This window comes from Anas acuta, chromosome 24, assembly GCF_963932015.1.
Source record: "Anas acuta chromosome 24, bAnaAcu1.1, whole genome shotgun sequence".
Classification (NCBI taxonomy): Eukaryota; Metazoa; Chordata; class Aves; order Anseriformes; family Anatidae; genus Anas; species Anas acuta.
This window is the reverse complement of record NC_089002.1, coordinates 5490536-5513880: the sequence shown is the minus strand read 5'-3', so window position 1 is coordinate 5513880 and position 23345 is coordinate 5490536. Positions and strand designations below refer to the sequence as shown.

General features: G+C 44.6%; 1 protein-coding gene across 1 annotated transcript; it reads left to right on the top strand.

Moving 5' to 3' along the window:
* The first annotated feature begins 930 nt into the window (after positions 1-930).
* On the top strand, positions 931-22886 carry LRIG2 (leucine rich repeats and immunoglobulin like domains 2). Its single transcript, XM_068659749.1, has 18 exons — positions 931-1211; positions 4393-4464; positions 4934-5008; positions 5493-5627; positions 6153-6296; positions 6420-6563; positions 7267-7410; positions 7655-7798; positions 10591-10671; positions 11475-11546; positions 11684-11752; positions 13178-13341; positions 14404-14724; positions 15638-15919; positions 16526-16975; positions 17458-17607; positions 18913-19194; positions 19499-22886. The coding sequence occupies exons 1-18, from the start codon at positions 985-987 to the stop codon at positions 19726-19728; spliced, it is 3186 nt and encodes a 1061-aa protein (XP_068515850.1). The 5' UTR covers positions 931-984; the 3' UTR covers positions 19729-22886.
* Positions 22887-23345: the final 459 nt, after the last annotated feature.

Here is a 23345-nt window from a genome sequence, read left to right as displayed (position 1 = left end):
GTGTTGGCCACATGTCTTCAGAGCCCGAGCCGGGCTCCAGCTGAAGATGCGATTATGCTGCAGTAATTTCCCTGGAAAAAACAGGCCTGGAGATCTCCTCCTCACTGTTCCTGGGAAGTGCTTCGTGACCAGCAGGGTGTGGATTCATGGCTGGGCCAGCCACTGGGGGGGCTGCAGGGCTGCGTGTTTGAAGCTTTTTGCTGTTATTTTACAGAGATGCCATGAATGACACTGAGCGACTCCAATGAGGCTCCCACCCCTGGCAGCCAGCGCTGCCCCCTCCCTCGCTGCCTTCCCCCCCCGGCAGCCCCGGACCCCGCCGGGCTCCTCCGCCGGGCCTCGTGTGCCATCCAGCGGCCGGGGGCAGGGAGAGCCGCGCCCGGCGGCCCCGGGGGATGGAGTTTGGGGCCCGCCGGGACGCTGGGGGACCGGAGAGAGCCCGGCGGGGGGGGGTAGGGTCCCGGTGGCACCGGCTCGGTGCGGCACAGAGGGTGCGGGGAGCAGCCCGGCAGCGGGGCACGGCCCCGGTTAACGTGCACACGGGGGGGCTGCCGCGGTGCTGAGCTCGGAAACGGAAAGGGCGGGGGGGAGACGTGGTCGGGGAGACTGCGGGGGCTGGTAACGGGGTTGTTAACGGGGCCGGTAACGGGGCTCACCGGGAGCCGGCGGCACCGGGCGGTCGGGAGCGGCCCCGCCAGCACCGCCGGCACCGGAGCACACCGGGACCCGTGCACAGCGGCACCGAGCACCGCGGGCACCGGGACCGGGCCCCGCGCGGCCCCGCCCCCGGCCCCGCCCCCTCCCGGTTCCCGCGGCCCCGCCCCGCCCGGCGGCGCGCCCGTAACCACGCCCCCTTCCTGCAGGCCACGCCCCCTCCGTTGGCCACGCCCCCTCACGCCGGCCCCACCCCCCCGGCGCGCTGCGCGGTGACGCAGTCGGTGGGTGGGCGGGCGCGGTGCGGGCCGGGCCGCGCCGTGCCGGGGGATGCGGGGCGCGGGGCCGGGCGCGGGGCCCCCCCGCGGGGCGCTGCCGCGGGCCCTGCCCCTGCTGCTGGCGGCGCTGTGCGCGCTGGGGGCCGCAGCCGCCGCCTCCGAGCCCTGCTCCGCGCCCTGCTCCTGCCGCCGCGGCCTGCTGGACTGCAGCCGCCACCGCCTGCCCGCCGGGCCCGGCCCGCGCAGGATCCCGCCGCTGCCCGCCGGCACCACCGCGCTGTGAGTCCGGGGGGCGGCGGGGCCGGGCTGGGCTGGGCCGGGCTGGGCTGGGCTGGGCGGCACCGGTCGGGGCCCTGCGGTAGCGCGGTGAGGCCGGGCTGGGCCTAACGGGCCTGCGGCCGCCTCCCGGGGCAGCGGGCGGGGCCCCGGGCACGGCTCTGCCCGCGGCGGGGCTCGGTGTCCCCGTTCCCCCCCCCTCCTTCCCGGGCCTGCTGCAGGCCGCAGCCCCTCCCGGCAGCGCCTCGGCCTGGGCCTCGCTTCCCACTGGGATCCCTGCGGCCCCCCCCCCCCCCCCCCCCCCCCGGGCCGTGCCGCCGCTGCTTCGGAGCCTTGGGTTTGGGATTGGCAGCCCTGGGTTAGGGCCGCGGGTACCTGAGCACAGCCCCCAGGGCCCAGGCAGGGCGCCCCCGGCCGTTACTCAGCACTGCCCGAGCCGTTTGTCCCCTGGGGGGGGGAAAATCCCCGCTGCTCATGGGAGTTCCCGGCCCCTCCTGGAGCCAGCGCGGTTCCTAGGCCAGAGCTGTCCCCCAGCACGGCGGGGGGATGGGGCTGCAGGCAGCATAAAGCGGGCCTGGCAGAGCAGAGTGCGTGCAGCTGGCTCCAGGGGTCCCTTTTGGCAGGACTTGAGGAGTCTGAGCTATGCCAAAAGCTGGGTGTGCATAAGGAAGTTTGTCACTTCACTGCCACGTTCTGGTTTTGTAGCTCTCTTCTTTCCCCATATGATAAACAATCAGAAATGTTTAAGAGGAGATGTAGAGCTCAGCACAGAAATGCAGTTAACTTATCCCTTAAAATATTTCACGTTTAGAAAGGTAGGAGGATATCTTAGCACTTGTCAGGGCCTGGAAAGGTGAGCTGGGGGTTCATCAGGTGGCTGATGAGCAAGGCGATATCTGTTGTGTTTGAGAGCGAGCTTTCAAGCTTCGAAGGGCTCGTGTCTTTCTGCAGGCCAACAGAGGGTGTGCTGCAAACTGCTTGGCGCAGGCTGCGCTGGGAAGAAGTGGTGTTGGCGCTGTGCTAAGTTATGCAATCTGCCATATGCTGCAAACAATAATTAAGTGTATATTCTCTGTTGTGGCTTCCAGGATTTTGGCACACGAAGCATGTGGGGGGGGAATTTTTTCTTCCCTAAGACAGCTCTAGCAGTTCTGACTCTAAATGAGCCGTAATGCATAAAAGCTGTTTAAATTAATCAAAGCTTTTTTTTTTTTCCTCACATGAAAAAGTCCCTGATGGGCTTTTCCCCCCTCAGTTCTCATTTCACCTAACTTTATGGACTGAAAGTTCTTGTTTTCCATAACTCTCGAGCTACTTGCAGCTGATGCTACCACCAGCTCAGCTCAAAATGAATGTTTAGGTGATTTTAGGTACGATACCAGCTGAGTCTCTGAAACACAAGTTCTGCACTTTTGCTGTACGTCCTCTGTAAGGTGGGCCCCGCGTTAAAGGCCAGAGTGCTTGTGGAAGGACAGGGCTGCTCTGGTGTCCTGCTGGTTCAGGACATGGGAATTTGGTTCTGTGTGTGAGAGCCAGAAACGTAGCCAAGTGAATGTTTGATTTTTATGTTTATAGATCGATCATTCGATGTTTTTCAGTTAGTATTTAGCCATCCATCCTTCTACTTCGAAAAGGGAAGCATCAGTAACAGTAACTAGATGGAAATAACGCCTGAGCTGCTTTAGGTATGAGCTCCGTGCAGAACTTCTTGAAAGGGGATCTAACGAAAAGGTTGGTGTAGTCCCAACATGGTTAGTACTTGGGGCATGCTTCTCCTGGGCGCTCCAAATCAAAATCCTCATCTCTGGGTTGTTGTTAAGGCCTCTGGCAGGGTTCCTGGTTGCTGGCAGACCCATTGACCAGGGCGTTAGGGGTGGTCGTGGAAGAAAAGAAAGCATTCACCTGGCCTGCTGACTTTCCGGCTTGTATTAGCTGAGATCTTTTGGGGTACGGTTGGGCATCTCTCGGATCCTGTCCACGATGGGGTGTGTGTGCTGCAGTGCAGAACGGGTGCGTTTCTCTGGGGATGGCATCAGGCAGCGGCCTCACGGAGAAATAACTGGCATGCTGAAAGGCTGTCTTAGAAGAACAGGTTGCTGCATTACCATAATGGCCCAATTAAACCCCGTGGGAATTAAAATGTGGTTTCTTTTTGTCATTTGTAACTGAAATTTGGCTTTTATGTCACCGTTTCTTTATTATAAACGGCAAATCTTGAGCAAATACACGCAACAGGACTTCAAAATCGTTACCTTTTTACAGCAAAAGCCAGGGATTACCTTGAACTTCAGGCTATTGCTGTGCTACTTAAGCCAGTGCTGAGTGCAGTGGAGAGATTTCTCACCATATCCCAAGGTTTTAGTAACTCCCTGCCAGAACTGCCCCCAGCCCCCGGTGGGCTGCCCGGTGCGAGGCCATCCCGCGCCCTGTGCGTGCTGCTGACCGACCCTGTGGATCCTTGCTGTGCCCAGCGAGGGCTCAACCCATTCTGGGTCCCCCTCCTCAGCAGGGGCATTGCCAGCTCTGTCTTCACCCCGTCATCCTTCCTGGAGAGCCTCACGGCCGGCTCTCGGTGTAGCTGGAGCTGTCCCCGGGTCCAGAGTGCAGGATGTGCACCTGGTGCTGGCACCGAGCCTGCTCGCCAGCAGGAAAACTGATGGTGGCAGGTTATGTTTTAGTGTTTTTAGTAGTGGTAGTTCTGTTCCTAAAGGGTGACCACCTCCTGTGCCAGCCCTGGCTGATGGAGTTAAAACCAGCCGCGGTGTGAGCGCGCTGTTACAGCTGCAGCCATGAGAGCCCATGGGGAGGAATTAACCAGGAGGTGAGCAGCTGTTGCTGGAAACAGCTCGCTGTGGCCCTGTGCGTGGGGGGAGAATTGGAAATGGTGTGTCCGTGGTGTCATGCCCATGGGCAGGCACAGCTCGCTGCCCTCGGCGGGCTCCCTGAATTATTGGGCAGGGGTCAGGTGCATGCGCGCTGTGCTCCCTGCAGCGAGGGTACCAGCACCGTGCCGCACGCCTGCTCTCAGTGTTAGCCTCATCCAGCAAGCAGAGATGCTGGGGCTGTCGGCACAAGTGTCTGCGACTCATCTCTGTGCTGGGCTAGTGCTAGAGAGGCGTCAAAAGGCCTAGTTTGTTTTGCAGAACCGAGTGCCATCTCGAATAACTCCTCTTTTTTTCTCTAGGGATTTAAGCCATAATCATCTGCTGTCATCCAACTGGAGCATCGATTTATCCGTTCGCACGCTGCAAGAAGTGTAAGTTGCTTTTTATGATAAGCTGAAGGTTTCCTCCGTGATTCTAATGAGCGCATTTCATTGCGTATCTAGAAGTCTGGTCTGACTTGCAGAAATATTTAATGCTGGTTAATTAAAAATGGATGCTTTGCTGGCAGCAAATTGTATGGAAAACTGGTGTTTTGTGTGCAGAATGCTTTTTCATAAAAGTTTAGCAGGCCAATATGTTAAAAAGCAATGAGCTGTTTGTTTTCGCTATGGCTGGTCTGAAGTTAAAGAGAAGTAATAGTAACCGTTAAAAATGGTAAGAACTTGTGTACTTCACTGTTACGTTTTTGAAGTTATTAGGATTTAAGCTCTTAACCAGTTTTGTTAACGACTATTATTAACATTAAATTGTTAAATGTCTTGTGATACGAGTTTTCTCGTATATGGAAGGGTTTTTCTCTGAGGTGTCAGTAAATATTTTTTTTTTTAACTTTTCATTAAGGAAAATGAATTACAACGAGCTAAGTGAAATTCCTTATTTTGGAGAAACAACTTCAAACATAACTCTGCTCTCATTGTAAGTAGCAGCTTGTCTGCCTTTTTCTTGTTTTAACTAAAGAGAGAATTTTGCTATCGAGTTGTAGGAAAGCATTTGTTTTGTCTGAAATGCTACTCCTCTAAAGTGCTGTAGGGAATATGTAAGCACTCTTTAAAGAAATACAAATCAGTTAGACAATCAAGTCACCCTAAATTACCAACAAAATGCAGTCCACCAAGACGGGCAGCTTTGAAGGGGAGGGATTCAGTCTAGCACTGACAGTTCCCATGAGATACAGCCCTGTTACAGTCCCCAGAACTTGAATCTATTTCTATGTCAGGGCAGCAGATCGGTCTTGGATTTTCAGTGCTGCTTTAAGAATTAATGTTCTGCAGTGCGTGCTACATTTCCGATGTAAGAGACTCACTGGTGATGTTGGTAGACAGAATCCTGTAGCTGTAAAGCCACGCAGTGGGAAGGATGGGATGTGATGGTAACCAGCTCTGTTGCTTATGTTTTTCAGGGTACACAATACCATTCCAGAAATAAATGCTGAGCAGCTCCAAGTTTACCTTTCATTGGAAAATCTAGACCTGAGTTCTAATCTCATTTCAGAAATTAAAGCTGCTTCTTTTCCACGGATGCAACTAAAGTACCTGTAAGTATGAGCGGTCTGCCATGCCTGGGCTCCTGTTTCCTCAACATTGTTGAATTCCTCATTTACTCTAAGTTACTGTTTTAGTGCGGGCTGCCTTGTGTGGCTTTGAACTGCTAGGAGTGCTCAATGTAGCTACAAATGTGCTGGAAATTAAATACTTTTCATAGCAATCCGTATTGCTTTTTCCTCTGGTAGTATGGGAAACAATAACTGCTGTTACCAAAGTGCTGGCACTTCAGCCCGCAGGGACGTGGAATGATTTCAGCTCATCTTGTGTAGATTCCTGTTGACATTGTCTTAGACATGTCTAACTGAAGCATGGCATGCAGTCAGAATCAGCTCCTACCATGGATTATTTTGGGGAAAAAAATGGTACAGCTTTCTGGTATGCTAGAACTCAGATTTCTGATGTGACATCGCAAGGAACTTGAGTTCTAGTGATAAGTGGTTGCTCCAACATGCTTGTGCAATTTTGTTCATAAAATATTGCACATTCTGAAAGGCCTTTCTCCTCTTCTTTCGTAGGAATCTGAGTAACAACAGAATAACTACGCTAGAAGCAGGCTGTCTTGATAATTTATCTAGCTCACTAATAGTGGTAAAGCTGAACAGGAACAGGATTAGTGTGATTCCGCCAAAGATCTTCAAATTGCCTCATGTGCAGTTTCTGTAAGTAGCAGTCTTGAAAGGTTAAAAAGATCGTGTTTACACTATCTCAGTACGCGTTCTTGATGGTCACAAAACGTTGCTTATTAAATACATCTTAACGTTTTTCTAACATCTTTATATAAGGGAACTGAAGAGGAACAGGATTAAAATAGTGGAAAGCCTTACATTCCAAGGACTGGAGTCCCTAAAATCTTTAAAAATGCAACGCAATGGGATTAGCAGACTCATGGATGGAGCATTCTTTGGCCTGAATAACATAGAAGAATTGTGAGTATACCCAGTCCTGGAATTTCTTTGTGTAGGGTTCAGTCCTGTATTGCTACCCTCACACTGACACTGTGCTGAAATATTGATGAGTGTCACAAGATGGGAGTTTATAGATCTGCATTTTCGCATTACGTTGATATCGTATCTGGTTCCTTTAGAGGTGTAAAGATACTGTGTCTCTCCGCCTTCTTTCCACTTAGTTATCAAGAATGCTTTGTCACTGTCGATAGCTTTTTTTGTGTACTTGTGAATATTTGACAATTTTCTGATTTTAGCAGCTCAGTTGAATCGCTTCTCCACTTTAGTACCAGTGGGATAGCAAATACAGGAGTAGTCAAAAGTCAGCACTTCTTGCTTTGCAAAAAAGCATTTGTGTTCTCTGTAACATGGGGTGGTTCTTCATTAGGTTATGTTTTGACATAGGGCAGGGGTATGCAATGCAATGTTAGCAAAAGGCTTTTTTTTATTTTATTATTTTTTTTAAAGTCATCTTTTGGAACAGACTGCAATTTCACTTCTGCTGCTGGATTTTTTGTGTACTTCTGTTCACTCTTGGTTTCCATGGAACGAGTATAATCATGAATTTCAAGTTCCGTAAGGCTTAATGTTAGTAAATCATTTCAATATCCACTAGGTAAAACTTTGTAAATGTGTTTTCATTTATTACCTGTTTTGCAAATGCTTTTCCATCTCTTTTCCTTAGAGAACTGGAACATAATAACTTAACAGAAATAAACAAGGGCTGGCTGTATGGTCTGCGGACATTGCAACAACTCCAAGTTAGCCAGAATGCCATTAGCAGGATCAGTCCAGATGCGTGGGAGTTCTGCCAAAGACTTTCAGAGCTGTAAGTCCTGGGCTGCTTTTCAGTGGGGATTTTGTAATGTTGCAAGTAACGTATTGGATAGTACCCAGTAAGGGTGCGTTACTGAAGGAAGTACTCAATTTCTTTGTTAGGCCCATGGTGATGTTGTGTGTTTTACTTTTTTTATAAGTGTTCTACTAGAAATTTATCAAGATTCCTTAGTTAATCAAGTTCGATAGTATCTTCCTAATTAATCCCCCCAACTTGTCTTGTTCAATATTTTCAGAGACTTGTCGTACAACCAGCTAACTCGCCTCAAGGAATCTGCCTTCGTGGGACTTGGTTTATTGGAGAAACTAAACCTGGGTGACAATCGCATTAGTCACATTGCTGATGGTGTGTTCAGAGGTCTGACGAATCTTCAGATCTTGTAAGTACAGAAAACCTCTAGCTAGAATCTCAATTTAATTCAGCAACACTTCTGGAAGTAATGATGATGAATGTGGCACTCGGTATGCTGAGATAACAGAATCCTGGCTTAGTGTGCTGATGAGAAGCCGTGTGATGACCTTAAGCACTCAGCTGCGTATCGTACCAGTTCTGAGCAGCTATGGATAGGCAGCTTGCAGAACTGCCAGTCTGGACCTCTCTCTATTCCAGGTGGTTTTCTTAAGGCTGGATAACTATGAAACCACATGGTGAATCCTGCACAGTCACAGAAGGTGCTGTTTAGCCCACCCTGCATGTGAGCTGGAGTCAGGTAGGGTGTAGGAGAGGAGTAGGATTACTTGGCATCTGAGGCACAGCTCTGCTTTTGTCAGGACTGCTGTTACCAGTTGTAGCTGTTCAATATTTTCTTTTACAAAACTCAGTCCTGGCTTTTAATAATAATAAAAACGCTTCCCAAGTGGATCTGAAAACTTGTAATCATCCTAAATAATGGTAGCTGAGAAAGGAGTGTAAGTTTATAGCCCCTGTGTCAGTTCATTAAATAAATGCTTAAATAAGCAAACTTACCAGACCTATGTAAGCAGTCATATTCTGTTAGCCTTAACACAACCTTTTAATGGAATAATTAAAACTAATTTCTTAGATCTAGAGTAGAATGAAAAAGAACAAGAGCGGATTAATTAGTAGGTTTTCCTGGGCTCCTGAGGGGCGACAAACAGCTGAAAAGCTGGCCATTTGCTTCAGGGCTGGAATGTGCGGGACAGGGCTGTGGTGACAAACAAAGCTCCAAGCATTCGTGTCCAGCCAAGCATAAGGAGCCAGCTCCTCAGTGCACACAATGAGGGGCTTTTCTTTTGGGTTGCTCACTCGTTTTGCTAAGTGGTTGGAGTAGTGGAGTGTAAAAACACTACAAACTAGATACTGTGGTGCTGTCGGCTTACCTCCATTGTTGCTTGTATACGATTTGTTTCAGTGCTAAAGCTGACATAAATATTTCTCTGTAGGTTCAGCTCCTGTCACTATTCTGCAAGGTAGCCTTAATAACCTAGAACAAACTGTAAAAACTGTATATAAACCACAAGGTAATAAGAGCAAAGTAAGATGGAAGGTGTATCAAAGAATAGCACTGAAGATCTGAAGTTCTAAATTCTAAAACGTTCATTACTTTTTAATATTTTAGCTTGCCGTTGATACCACTCATGCATTTACAATCTAAAACTCTGAAGCAGACCTGGAGAGAATTATAGAAACTACTTTTAAATCACAAGAACAGGCAACTAGGAAACAAATTAGGCATGTTACTCATCTAGTCATTTTTCTCAGTAGATGATTCCAGTGTCCAGTACATTAAATTGAATACTTGTCAAAGAGGAAAAATCTTAAAGTGAGCAAGCTTCAGGGCTATATTCCAATCCTTGCATTGTGGAATTACAAGCACTCTTTTCTTTTTGTCCTGATCTTTAAAGTACATGTATTGTGGAAGTGTCTCCTCCAAGGTATTAAAAACAAGCCTTCTGTCGTTCAAAGTAAGACAAATAAGACAGCATGTTACCACTGACAACATCCCGGAGGTTGATCCCAGTCTCTCCCAGAATAGTAATCTACACCTTTTACAATCTCACTCAAGGACAAGTAGATGCTGCATTTTTCTACCACTAGCAGAAGGAAAGAAGTGTTTCCATGAGATGACACGTACACTTGTATAGGTAGTTAGCTTTCTGTGTCATAACTTCTTCAGAAATGTCATCGAGCTGATCCATATAATATCTGATAAAGCGCAGCAGAGACTACTTTCCATCAGTGCACCTCTAAACACACAACTATCTGCAATTCTGTGTGTGGTTGTATTAGGACAGATGAAAACTGGCTTTATCAGAAACTCTTTGCTCAATCCATGCCATTCCAGCTAAAAATACTATTGGATTTATTTCACCTTCTCTCTAACAAGCGTGTAATTCTCTACAAACAGTGCTGCTATATTGCTTTTTCTGCTCAGGCTGCTGTTCTGTGTGAGGGGCAGAAGAGCTGTGCAGAGGTCAAACAGAAATCCCATTAGCTGCTAACAAGATCTGTGAGCAGAATATCAACTTCATGCTGAAAATCTACTACATTGTGCTTGGCAGCCTTGCGCTATAACCTGTGTGTAATCTCTTAATATGCTAATGCCATTATAAGCCTGTTACTCGGGAAGATTAATGCTGGTGGTGTATTGGTTAATTCACTTACATGAACCAACTTCAGGAGCCTCTCCCAGCTTCTGGTAAACAGCCCCCATCACGTGGCAACTGTGAGGCAGACTGGGTCTGTCCTTCAATACCACATCAAGAATTTGTACTTCAGGATTTGTTTGTGGTTCTGTCTGAGGCACTGATCTCCAGCAATCCTGTTTTCCCTTGCATCTCTGAGATGCAATAGTCACCCTCTGACAAACGTGGTTCTATGTGAGTTGTGAGACCTTCCAGGTGATGCTGTCACATTGAATCATAGAATATCTGAGTTGGAAGGGAACCACAAGAATCATCACCTCCAGCTCCTGGCTCCACACAGGACTTCCTAAATGGTTAAAACACGTGTCTAAGAGCGTTGTTCAAATGCTTCTTGAACTCCAGCAGGCTTGGTGCCGTGACCATTTTCCTGGGGATCCTGTTCGGTGCCTGCCCCAGAACACCATTACCAGGCACAAGTAACAGTCAGTTCTCTTCCATAGCTAAGCACAAGCAGTGGTCACAGTGATGTTGCAAGGTTTGTAATCAGGCTCTTCTGCTCCTGCAGGGACTTGAGGAACAATGAGATCTCATGGGCCATAGAAGATGCAAATGAAGCATTTGCAGGACTCAGCAGGCTGGATAAACTGTACGTATTACAAAACATTGCAATGACAGTACTTCTCAGGCAAGCAGAACAGAGCGAAAATGCAAAATAATAATTGTGAAATCAATGATATGAGGCAGAAAGACTTTCTAATTGGCAGCTGTAGTCAGTGTATTTCCCCTTTCGTGCTGTGACCTTCAGAGGTTTGGGTTCCATGGATCTGGATCATTTTATGGGACCATATTGAAGAAATTAAGCAAGAATATTTGACTGCATTTATTATTAGAGTGGCACGGTCTTGTTGTATGGTGACTGTTACTTTTGTTTGCTTTAGTTTGGTAAAAGTTACAGTTTCTTGAGGGGAGGGGGTTGTCCATATATGACACAATACTGATTTAGCAGCTTTGCAGTACTTTGGCTGTGCACTCTGCATCTGGTGCTGTGTGCTTTGCAGGGAGCTATGCAATCCTGTGCAACTACGGACAATGTGTATAACAAATAGTAGGAGTGTAGAGTCTCAGGAACTGATGTGGTTGTGGCAGATTGGTATCAGGATATCATTGCTCTGCTCCCAAGTTCTGTTTATCGCTTTTCCATTCTGCTGGCTTGAATGATCTTCAGAGCCCATCTCAAACCCAGATCTCAAAGTTAAGGATAGAAAAGAAACACTATAAGAAAATTAGATGAGCCTTCAGGCTCAGAAAATGATATTCAGTCATTCATCTCTTCTAGAAAGAAGAAAACCTTAGTTAAACATCCTAGAGAAACTTCTTTTATGTCTTACTTATGAGCTCATACTGACATTCAAGCTGATTCTGGGGCTTTGGGGGGTGCTTGTCTTTCAGAATCTTGCAAGGAAACCAGATTAAATCAATTATGAAGAAAGCATTCTCCGGTCTTGAAAGACTTGAACATCTGTAAGTACTCTGCTTTGTGTAGAACTCCTAGTTGTTTATCAACTTCAGCCTTGTATTCTCTCTCAAATTTTCAAGAATTTAACTGAAGGTAGACTATGAAGTTACGCTTACATTATTGTTCTTTGCTTAACTTGCAGAGATTTAAGCAACAACGCAGTGATGTCCATCCAAGAAAATGCGTTTGCACAGGCTCAATTGAAGGAGCTGTAAGTTTGACAGTTCTTTACAGATTCTGTATAATTCTTACCGTGTTAAGAATCCTTCAGCTGGTGCAGGATTAGCTGAAGTTGACTGAAGTGCATCCCATTTTCATCCTGAAATATGTAAAACAAAGCTAATTATCAACTAAAAGGTATTGGCAGTATACTTGGTTTGGTTTAAGGTTTGATAAAAATCTAAACATCCATCTCCTTAGTTGCAATTTAGTAGAAAAGTGATTTTTTTTCTTGCAGTAGTGAACCATAAGTTTTTGTATCGTAGAATTTTGCTGCAAATTTGGAACACACTAGTATTTAGACAATGAACATAAATGATTCATCAAGAGTCTTTCAGGGGGTTTAACAAACCCTATGCTTATGTTGTTCCCTTTTTTTGCCTAGGGAAGGGCCTTAAAAATCAAAACTCGACAACATTTTTTTAGTTGCTCATCAGATGCTTAAGCTGCTAGAGACTTGTGATCTTCAGACATGTAAAGTATTATTTGAAGTGACCTTCACACCCAAGACTAATCCTAGTGTAACACAGTCATCTCTATGAGATAAAGTCTCTGAATATCATATAATCTGTTTTAAAACTGTTATCCAGTTAGATAATCTTGGCCATATGGACAGTTAGTCTGCAAGGTCTGACAGTTTGAGGAGGAAGGCGACGAGACACATTCTAGGCGTTAAAGACGAGACTTAGATTGCATTTTCTTACGTATCTTAAAAGTGAGAAATCACTGCTATGTATGGGCAAACAGCAGGCTGGAACTCTAGCTTGTGTGCCTCTACTCTCACTGCAGATCTATCAGATTCATCTGAGTGGAAGATAATTTTCTGTTACAATACTGTTCTTTCTCTCCAATCAATTATGTTCACATATAATATTTAAGAAACTTTGAAAGCACACAGTGAGGAAGAAGTTGACCAGTCATTGTTTCCTGTTCTCCCTCCTCAATTTTCTTGTGGAGCAGAGAAGAGAACAATCTGTAGCAGATGCTTCTGTGAAACAAATCACTTTAATTCTTAAATATTTATTAGCTGGCATGAAAACAAATATTGAGACTTACACTCACTTCATAATGTGTCTAGTTTGAGATACAGAGCTGCTCTGCAGTATTATATTTTTTTTATTTGCTTTAAAGAGAGACCATACATACATACTTAGAGGCTGAAGATCCAAGGCTAATTTCCTTACAATTAAAAAGAGATGTAAGGTTTTAATACTGATAGTAGAAGGATTTTTTTTCATGGACTGTTTATAGCATATATAACATGGTATAGTAAACACCCATGGGCATAAAAGAATACTGTAAATCTTGTAATTTCTGGAAATATATACATTAAAGTTGTTTTGCTTGTTGAAATCGCATGTAGGACTGCGAAATACTTAAACTGTCATTGCACTTTCATTTTGCTTTGTTTCTGCAGGCTTTTGAACACCAGCAGCTTGCTTTGTGATTGCCAGTTGAAATGGCTGCCGCAGTGGCTCACTGACAGTCACTTACAGCAGGCTGTGAACGTCAGCTGTGCTCATCCTGAATGGTTAGCAGGACAGAGCCTTCTCAGTGTGGACCCTGATGACTTTGTCTGTGGTTTGTATTTTAAATTAATTTTGATATCAAAACATAACACAAATTTGTGCAGGTACCTTTCTGAAACCTGGCTGTAACACAGCTGGAGGTGCTTGGTCTTTAATTCTGTAAGACTGCATTGGTTTTCATTTAGGTTACTGTTAAGAACTGATCATGTTTCCATTCTTCCTGACTATAAATGTCTTTCTCTTTATAAGAGCTATTTGGCACTTTCTTATTTGTTCCTGTCCCTACCAGCAATACAAGGATATTTAATACTCTGGTATATTTTCTGATGCTTCATATCTCTAACATTTACCTGTCTCTGTGCCACCACGGTTTCAAATAGATCTATTTATTTCTGTAACAAAACTGTGAGATGGAAAACTGAGAGACTCTTCGCACAGAATCACATGTGAAGTCAGTGGCAGGCCTGGAAATAGTCTGCTGTTCTGTTTTCCAGATGAACGGTTTAACAACTGTTACTTGTGTTTGCATAATTCTTTCATTCTTTTGGTGGCAAAGGCTACAATACCATCATGTAGGCACAATCATCAACTTCCCTATTCGAACGTTACCACCATTGTGCCTGACACTGAACACTGTGTACCTGTGAGAATGCCTTTGATAAAATAATAGGTATTGAAATAACTTCAGTGTGATAAGACGGTGCAAACTGCTAGCTTGCTATTCTTTATTTGTATAACTTAAAGACTCTTCAAGATATATAAACTCTCTGAAAGCAAGTCTTCAGTCTTTTATAAAATAACCTAGTTCTTCAGCCAAGCGTGGTCTTTGTTTGTAATCTAAATAGAGCAAGTTCTAAACAGTTGCAGAAATTGCAGGGTGCTGTTCAAGATCATGATTCTATATTGACCTCAGTGCTTTGCCTGTACTTCTGCCTGTGGTTCTAATCTTTTTTCTAGCTTGAAAATATGGAAATAACATAGATATCCTGCTTGGGGTGCACATATTGTTCCTACAGGTTTCATTTTGCTTACATTGTCTTTTCAGTGAGTTTTCCCGCAATATTGATTGCATGTTGGAGAGCAAAGTAGCTAATATCGGTGCTTTTCTTTTCAGATAACTTCCCTAAACCGCAGATCAGAGTACATCCTGAGACCACGATTGCTCTGCGAGGCATGAATGTGACTCTGACTTGCACTGCTGTGAGCAGCAGTGATTCACCCATGTCCACAGCCTGGCGTAAGGACAGTGAAGTCTTGTATGATGCAGAGGTTGAGAATTTTGCCAGGTACCAGCAGCAAAGTGGTGAGGTGGTTGAGTACACCACTGTCCTGCATCTTTTCAATGTGAACTTCACTGATGAAGGAAGGTATCAGTGCATTGTCACCAATCACTTTGGCTCCAACTATTCCAACAAAGCCAAGCTGACCGTTAATGGTAAGCAATAACAGTAACAAAGAAGAAATATGTTTAACCTGAAGTGTAACGAGTCTGTTTTTCATGTTTTCATTTTGATTTATAAAACCCATTAGAATTCCTTAATTCTCAGAGCTGGCTCAAAATAGCCTTGCAATAATGTCTCGCTTGTATTTCAATGCATCAAACATCTCTTTATAAAGCAGATAAGTGATACTGTGTGTGAAAGGCCTTCTGTTCACTTTTGAAAAGGGGCAGATATCTCCCATGCTTTCACTAGAACTGAATTGTTCATCTAGCTGAATGAAGGTAGAACTCTCTTAAACTAAAAGCTCCCTCTGCTGTCTCTTCATAACTAAGCACCTTCCCTGAGCATTTGTAAAGCTAGGGAAGATTCAACTAAAAGTAAGTTGTGGGACTGGAAATAAACTGAAAAATCAAATTATGAAGTCCCTTTTTTTGGCTATAAAAGAGGATCCCTATTTAACTTCAGAGAAGGGAGTTGAGAAGGCACTGTTCTTATCAGTCAGTGGACCACTGATCCCCATTGTGTTGGAGAGCAGAGGTGCATGTGTTGCCTTTGCTTGTATAAAACATGCAGCTGTGGAGATGGAAGTTTGCTTTCCCTATTACCGGGGAAGAGAAAGTGTGATAAAGGGCTCATGAAGAAGGCTAAAGCTTTTCCCTGTGCTTTCCCATGAGAAATGTTATTGTTCAGATCATCTTAAATCAACAGTGTAGGTGTTACATTTAAATTTGAAGGATAGGCTCTTAGAAGTGACCACTTCTAACATTTGTGCAGCTGTTAATAATCTGCCTTAACCAGGGAGAGCTACAGGTGTTCCAGATTTGTGTGTTTTCAGATATCCTGTGCTTTTGCTGCTTTTTTCCTGTTTCTGAAAATACTAAAGCTTTAGTATCTCCTTTGATCCAGAGCTGCCTTCCTTCCTGAAAACCCCCATGGATCTTACTATCCGTACTGGGGCTATGGCTCGGCTGGAGTGTGCTGCAGAGGGCCACCCTACTCCTCAGATCTCCTGGCAGAAAGATGGTGGCACAGACTTCCCTGCTGCACGAGAGAGGAGAATGCACGTCATGCCTGAGGATGATGTGTTCTTTATTGCAAATGTAAAAATAGAAGACATGGGTATCTATAGCTGCATGGCACAAAACACTGCAGGCGGTTTGTCAGCAAATGCCACGCTGACTGTGTTAGGTAAGTGATGTGCTTATCTCTGCTGGCATGGATCATTTCACTTCTGCCTTTGGAACAGTGTCTCTGAACTGCTTTGGAGGGCTTTGAGGGCATTTGAATGCTGCACTCAGGACTTCTGAACAGCGAAGCTTTTTAGAAGCTAAGCTTCAGTGCTGACCAGTGAAGTCAGTGTGATCTTTGCAGGAGAGAATTGAGGGAGATACCTCAGCCCAGCAATGTAAATGAGAATTTTCGTTGTACTGGAACAAATCTAGTCACAGGCAGCATGAAACATGCTGAGTAATAATGGAAGGACAGTTCCTTCTAGAGTGCAGTCTTCTTTGGAGACACTTTTAACGTTATGGTCACAGGCAAATTTAGAACTGGAATACATAAAGCAGAATGAGGCTAGTGTAATTTTCAGGATGTTTGCTGTACTTGCTTTTGTTGCAGTGATCCATAGAATAATTGACGTCACAGGATTTCCTGAATCCTCTGTTCTGTTGCTTATGTTTATGTTCAGGCTGTAAAGTCAGATTTAAAACCTCATGGAATACAATGTGGTGACACGGGTGCTTGCATAGTGAAGGCATCTTACTTTTTTTTTCCCCTTCTCTATTGCTACAGAAACTCCTTCCTTCATTAGGCCTCTAGAAGACAGAACAGTAACCCGAGGTGAAACTGCTGTCCTGCAGTGCATTGCTGGTGGCAGTCCTGCCCCTCGCCTCAACTGGACTAAAGACGACGGGCCTCTGACAGTCACAGAACGGCATTTTTTTGCTGCAGCCAATCAACTCCTTATCATCGTGGATGCTGGGTTAGAGGATGCTGGAAAGTACACGTGCATTATGTCCAACACGCTGGGCACCGAGCGTGGTCATATTTACCTAAATGTCCTGGCTTCCCCAAATTGCGATTCGTCCCAGAGTGGCATTGTCCATGAGGAAGATGGCTGGGCAACAGTAGGCATTGTGATTATTGTTGTGGTTTGCTGTGTTGTGGGAACGTCCCTGGTATGGGTTATTGTGATCTACCACATGAGAAGGAAGAATGAGGATTATAGCATCACTAACACAGGTAAAGTGCCAAAGCAGTGTACTTCAGACACGTTTTTAATCCAAAACACTGAAGAGTGGTGATATTTCTGGTTTCGTTACAGCTGGATAAGATCAAAGCGTTGAAGATTTCCTTCTAAAATCTATTCAGGGATTTGCTCAAATTCCTTCATCCGTTAGGCGAAGAGGCGAGCTTAGGCTTTTATTTTTAAGTATCAGCAGTCTGTTTTATTCCTGACACACTAGATTTGTTCTGCATTGAGGGAAAACACTAATTTGAAAATCAATATTTGAGTTAACTTAAATGTTTTCAAGACCTGGAATAATGTGTGTAAATAGCTATTCTATCCCTTTTAGTTTTGAACTAGATATATGGATTTTTAATCACTGAGATAGAGAGAACCATATGTGAGCTGAAGTTCTGCATTATATTGCTGTTGATGTGCGTAATAGTGCTGATGCTACTTAGCTCTGAATGTCATCACTGTTAATTCTGCCTTGCAGAGGAGATGAACCTACCTGCAGACATTCCCAGTTATTTATCCTCCCAAGGAACTCTGTCGGAGCCTCAGGAAGGCTACAGTAACTCAGAGGCAGGAAGCCATCAGCAGCTTATGCCTCCAGCCGGTAGCTACGTGCACAAAGGCACAGATGGTAAGTGAAGTCCTCACATCTATCAGTTGCACTCAGCAAGATGCCTCCAGTCCTCATAGCTGTCAGCAGTGTTGCACAATGTAGGATAGTAGAGAAGGATGCCCTAGTAGAGTAGAAAGCTCCTCACTTTTCCTAGAGAAGAATTCAGGTTGATCATAAAGTTTCCATTGACTCTTTTGAGTTTAAGGCATCTTTTGTTTCTCTTCCAGTGTTTATTTTCTGTAATCAAAGCTTCTGCTTTCCATGCAGATAGTTTAAGCTTCGGTTCAGCAATGTCTGGGCTCACTTCTGCTCTGCTCTCAGGGCCTTTGCGTGTAGATGTCATGACTGCCATCCTTCAACTCCCAGAGTTAGTACATTTTCCTCCAGAGGCTCTCTGCTTCAGGGGTTGTGATCTGTCCAGCAAGACAGGGATGCCATTAGAGAATTCCTAGGTTAAATGTCATGGTAGGTTTTTATAATGCTACGTTCCTTGGGCATCTTAAAAATAAAAAGAAATAGAGGTGGAAACAAAGCTTGCGTGGAAGATGACTTGCTATAACTTTTGTCCTTAGCATAAGATTACTGCCTCTGCTGGACGTCTGGTTAGCTGACTAAGATTACAACTGAAGGGTCTGCAGTACTTCCCTGCCCTGTCTGGATACTTTTCAGGATATTGATGTTGAGTCTATAGAGATGTTTTACCATACAAATGCTGAGAAACCATTCAGTCTTTATACAGCCTGGCTTCCAAAAGTGATTCTTCAGTTTTTCCACATGTGTCCTGTGATCTATTCCCTTCATCTGCAGCCCAGTCAGTCTCTAGAGCCTGTACCAGGAAAGGAGTTGAGAAGCAACTTGTCTCAGTAAGCACTTTATCATCCAGTCTGAGACCAGAGCATAGCAGAGCACAGGTGTAGCCCAGGGTGCCTTGGTGAAACCTCTCAACACACAGACCTGTGCGGATAGCTTTGATTCCAGCCTGGTGCCTAAGCTGGTTGGACCTGCTGGAGCCCTTCTGCCCTTGAAACAGGAAAGCAAACATGAGATTATTCTTCCACTCCTGTGTTTGTTTTTTTGTAATCAGCTTCTGAAAGGCTGTGCTATTGAGAATTGGGATGGTGACAGAGCATTTCTCACGTGACTTCCTTGGTAAACAGTGGAGCTGAATACTCTGATATTGTGTTACCTTTATACAGAGGCCTTTCAAACTGTGCTGCTATAATGCCATCCTAATAATGAAACCATCCTAATACGTGGAAGTCGATGGAATTTAAACATCCTTATTGCTTTGAGAGTATTTTGTTTTTCCTTTCTGTTTGCCAGGTGGTGCAGCGCCGTTGGTGATCTGCTCAGACTGTTACGACAACGCAAACATCTACTCCAGGACACGAGAGTACTGTCCCTATGCCTACATCTCAGAAGAGGACCCCCTGGATCAAACTCTCCCTAATCTCATGGTGCAGATGCCTAAAGAAACGTATGCAGCACGCACCCAGCATGAACCCAGTACTCTTGATAATCTTTTAGCAGACAGAGACATGTCTGTCTTCCTTACCAACCATGACAGAATAAGTGAGAAGAAAATCTCTTCCCAGCATATTAATGGTGAGCATATCCTTTTCCTTTCTGGTGTTTTGTATTCCCTGACACTGCTAGCCCTTGTGCTGCCTTTCAGTGTTGGTTCACAGCTAATTTTACAAACGCCATAGTTTGTGGAGTAATTACTCTGTTTGTGAACCACTTGTTCTCAGAGCTAGCTCTGTTTACATCCAATACCCAAGAGTTGAAGGGGGTGATGTTACTAAGGATGGTATTTCTTAATTCCTCTCTTAAAGCTTTTGAAATGTGATCCCTTGCATGTACTTCTCATGAACCCACTCCTGTTCATTTGCTAATTTTTCTTCCTCAGAACCCTTTCAGCTTCCTTTATGGGGAGTAAACAAAGATCTAGCGCTCTCTCATTCGCACTTCCTGCATCAGCAGTCAGCCCGTGAGACCCCGCGACCTCTTCGAAGCGAGGGCATTATTGACAGTGACCGGGAGCAAGCTGCTTCACCCCGACCTTGCCACAGGTTACGTGAACATAACTTTGATTTTAATAGGACACGGAACATTCATGACTATAGTGAAACCACGTAAGACACTCAAATGAAGTCTTGGAAGCAAATCCATACCGACCGACTTTTTGTATTTACTACCTCAGGACTAACCCCTAGGCCAAAGATGCTTTTGTACATGTGCCTACAATTACAGGCTGAGTAAACCAAGACAGACTCCCTCGAAGGAGGTGGCACATGCCCTTTTTGCTTGGATTCACCCGTATTGGAATGTGGGACATACGCATGGCGATCAGTGATATCCACAAGAACAGTGTTAAAACATGGATCTTCTGGTGTTGGAGACAGCCTTTGTGTTGGTGCATGCTTTGAAAAGCTCTCAAGAATGCATAGCTATTTCACAGTACATTGTCTGCTCGAAAACAAATGTTCAGGGCCTCCTCATGGAATTCCCCAGTAATTGTAAGCATAAAACTCTTGGCCAGCTTTTTGTTCCTCAGACTATTGGCAAGCGTTTCTTACCAGTCTAACTTTGAGGCTTGTTTTCTCCTATGAATAATGGACTCTAGTTGTAAATAAATTTGCATTTATAAATATTTTGTATACACTAAGCATATAAATGTGTTGGCTGTAATGTAAATATATTTTTTATTATGCCAAAGTATGTATTATACTGTTAGTCTTGACAGCTGCATATCAAGCCATATTTTTTTTTGTGGTATTGAAAGCTTGTTTCTGAGGGGGATAAAAAATTCTTCGTTTTGGAAAGAAGTGAATTTGCTATAGATATGTGGTGCAACGGTGATACTGATGAATTTCATTGTCACATACAACTCTGTAGGCATTAAGCTTGCCTGACCTGACTGCAAGCTGATCGATTTCATTAGATTAGCAGAATTCCAAGTTTGGCACACTTCTACATGGTGAGTGAGTCTCTCAATTTCTATATTAGGTTGCCTGTCTTTTCTAGGAGAGCATAAAGCCCAACGGACCCTGCGTTAACGGCGTTAGCCTACACTACAGGCAGTACTATATAACTTCTCAGAAGCTTTGTAAATAGCAAACAAAAAAAAATTAGTACACAACATGTTTCTTTTCATCTCCTAAAATAGCTTTAAGGTGGGAGCTTTGAGTGGTTTATTTCAGAAGTTTATCTAAGCTTTTATCTTTAAAAAGCTTTTGTGTTGTGTATGTTGCAGAGCGGTATATGTGTATTTTTCATAGCTGCCAGTTAAATGAACTTTTTAAAAGAAAAATGTGATGAAGAACACTAGATAAATTGGAGAAGCATTGGGTAAATTATCTGTGAACTGTACTGTGGATTTTCTGTTTCTTCTGCACAGCCAAGAGGCACGTATCCTTTAAAACACTTCCGCCCTTTTCTTTTGTAAAAGATCAGGTAAAATTCTGGCCATGTTGAGCTCTGTAATAGTTCCCTAGACCACAGGGTGGCAAAAAGGTGTAAGTATTTCACAGGTGAGCAGTGAAATAACGTGGGGGAGAACCACTCTACTGAAAGTCTAGTACTGGATGAGAGAAGCAGAGGAAGCAAAGAAATTTCACTTGTTACTGGAGCATGCCTGACAAAGTTGGGAGGAGGAACATTCTGAAGACTTTCTGAAGTTTTCTTCTAAGAAAATATATCTTTGTGTAGAATATGTTAACGACCCAGCAGCAGTGGGTTTTCAGCAAGTGTCTCGCAGTCAGAGGTAGAGCGCTTCTGTGCTACGCTGTGTAGCCGTGCTTGAAGAGCAGGGGGCTTTCTTCCTGGTCATCGCTGTATCTTTCGGAGCCATAGGATATGCACTAGAGTGAAAACAGCTGCAAGGTATATTTTTATAAAGACAAAAGCCTTTTTGGACAAGCCTAAGAGAAGTATGTAGGGCTTCCTGTTGATCCATTCCTAAATAGAAGGGGGTGTGACTGCGTTATCAGATGCAGTCTTGCAGAATCACAGCTGAACCTTCTGAGGCTGTGGTTTAGCTGAGTGAAAGAGTGAGGAAGCGCTGGGAATAGTGATTATTCTCCCACAGCTCTTTGGGCATGAATAGTAGTCAGATCTATGCAAATGAGCAATTATTATTAATGGCTCTTACCATGTTTTGAAAACAGCTACAGTGACTTTGGTAACCAGCAGCTTTAGTAGGAAGAGGATCTAATTTTCCTTGACCTTTGGATAAAGTGGAGAAACAGGTCTGTTAAATTCTTTTTGACCTCTGACATCTGAAATATTTTAAGGGCTTACACGTAACATACATGCCAAAAGAAGAATTTGATGTTTGTTCCTTTCTGGTTTTATTTGCTCCAGGCTTTTCCTTCCCAGATAGCATTTAAGACCGAGTGGTTATTTTCAATCCAAACTTGTTTCTGTTGCAGGAACTTTCAGTTTAAATTCAGATGAGAAAGGTCAGGTCATGAAACTACAGCAGCAGCAAAGACGCATCCTTTTGGGCTGCTTGCTGCTTTACTCAGATATTAAGAGGCTGATGTGACAGTTGCTTCTTAGCATGTGCAGTGCCGTGGTTTCCCACGAGCAAGAAAGTAGCACCTCCACTGCTGCCTTGTCTCCCATCACCATTTGGCAAATGCTTCCTACCTTTTATTTTCTTTCATCCTTCTCTTCTGTGGGGTTAAGCTAATGCAGATCTCTCAGCTGTCTCATTATAACTGTTGATGTGCATGGGGGGCATCCAAAACCTTAGGTGTACTTAAGGCACAACTTCCCAGTATGATCATACTTGTGTTAGGTCATTAAGATGTGCTTAGCCCAGAATAAGGCTTTAAAATTACGCTGTCTGCACCAGAACAAACTGAAGTCCTAGCTCTTGAAAGAGTTCAGGAGCTGAAGCTGCACTGACTTCTCTGACAGTACACAGACCAGTTGCATGCAGCTATTTACAGGTGAACATGCTGCGGTGCTTAACATTGTGGAAAAACTTATTTGGCAGACTTGCAGAAAAAAAAAATCAGGTGTCTTTTCTTTACCCTTTCCTCCAGGAGGCGCAAAGAGCAGAGTGGCCGTTCTGTTTGCAGTAAATGGTGTCCTCAATCAATGCCAAAGTACTAACGGTACAGGAGCTGGGGTTCAGCATGAGCAAAGATGCTCTTGTTCCCTGTTGCTACTTCCTAGTGTCTATTTATATTTTTTTCACATAAGAATGTATATTTTGTATAGCATGTGTAATATATGTTTGTCTATTGTAATATACCTTCATTCAATAAAATGCTGTATACATGGAACTGTCACTGTAACTTCTGTTAGTTTGCAGATTAATGTGTGTTTATTAATGATATTTCATTTTTATAGGGAAGAAAACGCAGTAAGCCTCATAATGCAGTTTCAGGTAGGATTCCAGTCTTCTTAACATGAACATTACACCAATCCTTTCCTTTCATTATGGGAAGGGCACCAGGTATTTACCCTGGCTCACAAATGAGCTTCCACACACAGTTACAAAGTGGTAGCTGGCATTAGGAGCGGGGTCTTGCAGCCCTTTCTCAGCGGCTGTGCCAGGCCATGGGGCTGTTGGCTGATTGTGCCAGCGATGGGCACTGCTGCAGGCCTGGCATGGAGCAAGCGGGGAGGAAACGACTGCAGGTGAGTGGCAGTCTGGAAGGAAAATGTTGCATTTCAATAGGTTCACCAGTAATTCTGCAGCGAGATTACAGAGGTGAGATCTGAATTTGTTACTGGGTTGT

What these genes read in the sequence shown, in the direction of transcription:
- LRIG2 (XM_068659749.1), top strand. Translation starts at nt 985, where the DNA reads ATGCGGGGCGCGGGGCCGGGCGCGGGGCCCCCCCGCGGGGCGCTGCCG. An exon ending in CTGACGAATCTTCAGATCTT is followed by an intron (nt 7,799 to 10,590) that starts GTAAGTACAGAA and finishes CTGCTCCTGCAG; the next exon opens with GGACTTGAGGAACAATGAGA. An exon ending in CCCTGATGACTTTGTCTGTG is followed by an intron (nt 13,342 to 14,403) that starts GTTTGTATTTTA and finishes TTTTCTTTTCAG; the next exon opens with ATAACTTCCCTAAACCGCAG.